Below are 6,000 nucleotides of genomic sequence, written 5' to 3'. Positions count from 1 at the left end.
GGAGGCCGAGGTGGATCACGAGGTCAGGAGATGGAGACCATCCTGGCTAACACGGTGAAACCCCGTCTCTACTAAAAATACAAAAATTAGCCGAGCGCGGTGGCAGGCACCTGTAGTCCCAGCTACTCGGAGGCCGAGGCAGGAGACTGGCGTGAACCCAGGAGGCGGAGCTTGCAGTGAGCCGAGATCATGCCACTGCACCCCAGCCTGGGCGACAAAGCGAGACGCGTCTCAAAAAAAAAAAAAAAGCCAACAACCTCTCTCCCAGCACTTTCTGAGACTCATTTATCAAAGGTAGCTTGTAGGTAGTTTCAGAGTGTATGAAACACTGTAAATGAGGTCACTAAGCCACCAACAGAGTACTGAAGCTATTGATCCATGCTAGAGATTTCTGGGATTACCTCTGGGGTTTGTTCCCCTTTCTGAACAGAGAAATAAAAATTATAAATGTGCTCTGCTCCTTTGGAATGCCTGGAAGGGAAAAATCAAACATTCTTTTATCTCAATGTAAGTAAGGTGTGTGTCTTTGACGGTTGTGGATGTTCGTGGAAGAGTGCAATGACCCTCCTGTCTTTTCCCTTTACATCATGTTGAAACAAACTGTCCTTATAGTTAACAGAATGTCAGAGTTGGAAGAAACTTTAAATGTTCTCAACTTCTCAGTCTGTGCTTAAGTGCCTGATGTGCAATACAGCCACCAGGTGATTCCTCAGTCTTTTAAAAAGCAGTATCATAAAGCAAAGAAACCAACCAAAATCTCCCAACTTTTGATTCCAGAAGAGTATAGAATTCTGAGCACAGGTACCTAACATCCATACTATTAAGAATCATTGTTGCTAGAGAGCACAAGAGAAATTACTACAATTACTTTCTAGAATTTGATGTCTAGGGTTTATCTGTTATCTTCTGCAGTACTGTTAATTTTTTCTAGTCCAAGGACTTATCTGAACATTGAACATTTATTGAACATGCAAGATTGTACTCTATGATCTTGAAAGCAGTCCTTAATAAAATACAAAATGATTTTTTAAACCTTTGATTCATAAGTAATTAGCATTCAATGTATCTGGAAACATCATTTACCCTCTATAAGAATTCCAAAGCACATGAACTGGAGCTTGTATTTAAAAAGGAGAATGATGGTATTCATTTCGAGGAGAAAAGACTTGAAGTGAGGGCGACACTTAGCACTTACCTACTTCTGAAGACATACTATACTCAAAACCTTTAAATATAAGCTACGGTTTCAGCAGCTTTTAAAATTTCATGTTTATTCATATTTTTCAAAATATATGTACATAAAAAAAGGAAGATTTACAACAGGAAAGATTGCCTTACATGCAACACAAATTCCAATGAACTCATGATGGGATCACACATGATCATGATCTAATTCAAGCCAATCTTCTCAAGTCCATTTCCCAGCCATACTTTAGGCTACAGAAGGGATCCCAGGAGACAAAAGTGGAATGAGTAAGAAACAAACATCTTTTGCCTCTGGCAGTACTCAAGGGGCCAGAAGATGTACTTCAAAAAGTTTAAGACAATTAAAATGTCAAGTGCCACAGGGAAGAGAAATGATAACCAGAAATTGGTATTTCTAGCTAGTACTATTTAACACAACTTCACAATACTAAAACAAATACAAATAAGAAAGAGTTAGGTAGTTGGGCTTCATTTACTTTTCTTCCTTTTTTTTTTTAATATCTCAAAAAGGAAGCCACTTGCTTGATATCAAAAGTGCTGTGGAAAGAAAGGAGGGGAAAAAACCCACAAATAAATGTGGAATCTATTTTACCAAACTGTGTATTTTTCCACTTAACATTTCTACATTAGCAATGATGTAACTCTCCAACATTTCCTTATAAAAAAGGCAAACAAGAAGTGACAACTCATGCTCCCAATATTAAAAAATATATTTAAACATATGATCAAGAAGATTTGGGCTGGGAGCAGTGGCTCACATCTGTAGTCCCAGGATTGTGGGAGGCTGAGGTGGGCGGATCACGAGGTCAGGTGATCGAGACCATCCTGGCTAACATGGTAAAACCCCATCTCTACTAAAAATACAAAAAATTAGCTGGGCGTGGTGGCACGTGCCTGTAGTCCCAATTCGGGAGGCTGAGGCAGGAGAACTGCTTGAATCTGGGAGGCGGAGGTTGCAGTAAGCCAAGATAATGCCACTGCATTCCAGCCAGGGCGACAGAGCGAGACTCTGTCTCAAAAAAAAAAAAAAAAAAAAAAAAAAGATTTGTTTTGGTTTTTGGTAACACAGGTGACACCAGAAATCACAAATCAACATATTTCTATACTTCCCCTTCAGTCAAAAACCAAGTGGGATAGGCCGGGCATGGTGGCTCACTCCTGTAATCCCAGCACTTTGGGAGGTGGATCACCTGAGGTCAGGAGTTCGAGACCAGCCTGACCAACACGGCGAAACCCAATTTCTACTAAAAACACAAATAAATTGCCAGGCGTGGTGGTGCACACCTGTAATCCCAGCTACTTGGGAGGCTGAAGCAGGAGAATTGCTTGAACCCAGGAGGTGGAGGTTGCAGTGAGCCAAGATTGTGCCACTGCACTCCAGGGCACGTGAGCAAGACTCCATCTCAAAATCAACAATAACAACAACAACAACAACAACAAAAACAAGTGATATAGAGAACTTGTGCTTGCTGTTAAGGGAATGCAATACTTTGGGCCAGTGAAAAATACATGGAAATTGATCAGTATGAAAACTAACCCCAAGAAGTCATGTATCTTCAAAATCTAATGAGATCACACTGTTTTTGGCTTATTCCCAAAGCTGTCTCTGTGTTTATAGTTGGAGAGAAAAGGTTAGTGGAGTGGCTTTTATAAATAAGATTAATTATTACAGCTACAACTGAAGTTTCCAGGCAGGAGGCTTTACAATTCAGTCAGTGCTATATTTCGCCTCCATTTTACTTCCAGGACCTGACTGACATACCGTTCTTGATGCTTTCTACAAATATAAAATTCTTTGCAACTGTTCAGATAAAATTGGAAGGAAAAAAAAAGGCAAAGCTGACCATAAAAACAATAGGGGTTGGGGAGGGGGCAAAAAAGACAAGTGTAGATTACATAGTTGAGGAAAGTCCAGGATTATTGCAGAAATTAAAATGAACAAGGAAAAGGGCAGGCACCAAGAAAAGCACCTAAAGCTAGCAAATGCCTACACTGGTTTATTTATAGTCCCTCCCCACAATGTTCATAGGGGAGGAAAATAATGTAATTTGAAAAGCATCAAAACTAAACAAATGCACACTGACCTTAGAAAATAAGATTTTGAATTTCATCATGATACCCTTTTTTCCTATAAAATTTACTTTTTCACTCTGAAAGACTTCTTCATGGTGGATTTACCCTTGCCCGGCAATTTTACTTCCTTTCTTGCACTGGTTGCAGGCTTCTTTGAGGAGCCACCACTAGGTTTCTTGATGACTGTGGGTGAGGGTCTGGCTTTCTTGGCAGGAGTTTTGGCCTTAGGAGGGGCTTTCTTGGGCAAGGGCCTAGCTTTCCCCCGCTGGGCAGCTGAGACTTTAGGTGTAGGTTTGGACCCTCTCTGTTTCACAGACGTGGCCTTCCCTGGGGACTTGGCTGGGGTTTTCTTCTGCAACCTGTGAGAACCAAAGAGCAAAGACCATCACTTCTTAAGAGATTTGTTTTCTTGGGACAACCAGATGCTTTCTAAAGAGAAATGGCAGGCCGGGCGCGGTGGCTCAAGCCTGTAATCCCAGCACTCTGGGAGGCCGAGACGGGCAGATCACGAGGTCAGGAGATCGAGACCATCCTGGCGAACACGGTGAAACCGCGTCTCTACTAAAAAATACAAAAAACTAGCTGGGCGAGGTGGCAGGCGCCTGTAGTCCCAGCTACTCTGGAGGCTGAGGCAGGAGAATGGCGTGAACCCGGGAGGCGGAGCTTGCAGTGAGCTGAGATCCGGCCACTGCACTCCAGCCTGGGCGACAGAGCCAGACTCCGTCTCAAAAAAAAAAAAAAAAAAAAAAAGAATAAGAATGTGACAATTTTTTACTAGAGATTTTACTAAAATAAAATTCAACCAATTCATGAAGTCTAGACATAATTTCATGATGTTTTTCCTAGGGAAAAGTGGAATTATTTTTCTCTGAATAACTAAACTATGGATACACATAGGCTTGCCCTAAAAGTTTGGAGCCCTTGATTTTCAAGAGAGAAGATCAATCCAAATTTATATAAAGAACTTGAGAGGGATCCTGAGTTTCTGAAACACTTTTTAGCTTCAGCCCCTCCTACAGTACTATTTTTCAGCTCTGAGGTATTTAGTGTCCTCCCCACAAGGGGTTTTCACCTTCTCTTAGGTGGTGGCTCTTCATCCTCAGAGTCTTCTTCTGATGACTCATCTTCATCCTCATCCTCATCTCTAGAATCGTCTGGCTCTTTCTTCGGAAATAGAACTCCTGGGCTATGGGGGGAAAATTAGATTAAAACACAAGTCCCATATAAGACAAGAAAAATAATGTGAACCTAGATGCTCTTACCTGGACATTTCCCACTTCTTCCCACCCTTCCCAAAAATGTCAAGTTAGGTTACATGTATCAAGTTACAATTTACCATATTTTGAACATACATATAAAGTTATGCCAAATCTATAAAAGTCCTGCACCATACCTAATTCTATACCCACTATTTAATAAAATTAACTCATAATCATTTACTTAGTAAACAACTATGTAAATTCCTAATATGAGTCTGGCACTGTATTAGCCAATAAGTACATAGCAATGAACTGTCTGCACGGAATACACACTTCAGCCTCATAATAAATACTGGCAAAAGACCTCCAAGTCTTAACAGAAGACCTCAAAGGCCTAAATCTCTTCAAAGCTTTAGAGAAATTCAGCAAGGATCTCCTAAACTCTTTTTGTCCTTGGTGGTATAAACCTTGATTCCTCTGATTAACATGTCCTTAAATGATAACATATATACATACATATATGTGTGTGTGTTTCTTGTTTTTTTCAGACACAAAGTCTTGCTATGTTGCCCAGGCTGGAATCAAATTCCTAGGCTCAAGGGATCCTCCCACCTCACCTTCCCAAGTAGCTAGGACTACGAGTGCATCCCACCACACCTGGCAGAATGTAACATTTTGTATGTGTGACTTTGGGAATTTAATTTAATGTTTGAAAAACTCATATAATATGTATTCAGCCAAGTAACACTTATGTTTGTACAGAAAAATATAAGGAAGTTACACAACAGTCTTGCTAAAACAGGGTCTTAGTGGTATATGTTATGTACTTTACTGGAAATCAAAAGGCTTTAACACCGGTGCACGAAACAATGCTTGGACCACAGGAGGTGCTCAATACATTTTTTTGTTTCAAAGAATAAATAAGGTATTTGCAAGAGACAAATTTTCAAGTAAAAGTGTCCCTGTCTCTACAGTATGAAGGCAGAGTTAAGATTCTTGGAAACAGTCAATGTTCTCCCCACTTGGTATTGGATAATTAAAACTTATACATATAATCCCATCACTTTGGGAGGCTGAGACGGGAGGACTGCCTGAGCCCAGGAGTTCAAGGCCAGCCTGGATAACATGGCGAGATCCCATCTCTACAAAAACACAAAAATTAGCCGGGTGTGGTAGCACGCATCTGTAGTCCCAGCTACGTGGGAGACTGAGGTGGGAAGATCACTTGAGCCCAGGAGGCGGAGGATGCAGTGAGCTAAGATTATACCACTGCTCCAGCCTAGGCGACAGAGTGAGACCCTGTCTCAAAAAACAAAAACAAAAACTCATTCGTAATCCTCTAAGAATCTGTCATTATCATTTACTTGATAAAGACGGAATGAATATCAAAGTGACCATCCAAGGATCTCAAATAATCTGATGCCTGGCTAAAATCCCTATTTTTAAACAAAAACCTTTTACTCCAAAATAATACTGCCTTAAGTCATCTTTATTTTCAAATACAGTTGACCTTTGAACAACA

At 40.6% G+C, this 6,000-nt stretch overlaps 1 protein-coding gene across 7 annotated transcripts in view; it reads right to left on the bottom strand.

The window, feature by feature from the left end:
* Positions 1-1,226: 1,226 nt before the first annotated feature.
* HP1BP3 (heterochromatin protein 1 binding protein 3) overlaps positions 1,227-6,000 on the bottom strand; it is a 48,470-nt gene continuing 43,696 nt past the window's right edge. For 5 of the 7 annotated variants that reach the window (XM_033227980.1, XM_033227984.1, XM_033227981.1 and 2 more), the window contains 2 exons: positions 4,352-4,465; positions 1,255-3,638 (listed from right to left, as the gene is read on the bottom strand). In XM_033227980.1, the coding sequence (XP_033083871.1) occupies positions 3,344-3,638; positions 4,352-4,465 (409 nt within the window). In that variant the 3' untranslated portion in view covers positions 1,255-3,343. Of the gene's footprint in view, positions 3,639-4,351; positions 4,466-6,000 lie in introns of those variants that run through there. The other 2 variants (XM_033227979.1, XR_004441057.1) reach the window with 2 other exon arrangements.

This window comes from Trachypithecus francoisi, unplaced genomic scaffold (genome assembly GCF_009764315.1).
Source record: "Trachypithecus francoisi isolate TF-2019V2 unplaced genomic scaffold, Tfra_2.0 Lachesis_group12, whole genome shotgun sequence".
NCBI lineage: Eukaryota > Metazoa > Chordata > Mammalia > Primates > Cercopithecidae > Trachypithecus > Trachypithecus francoisi.
The sequence above is the reverse complement of the archived record's forward strand: the minus strand, read 5'-3'. Positions and strand labels throughout refer to the sequence as shown.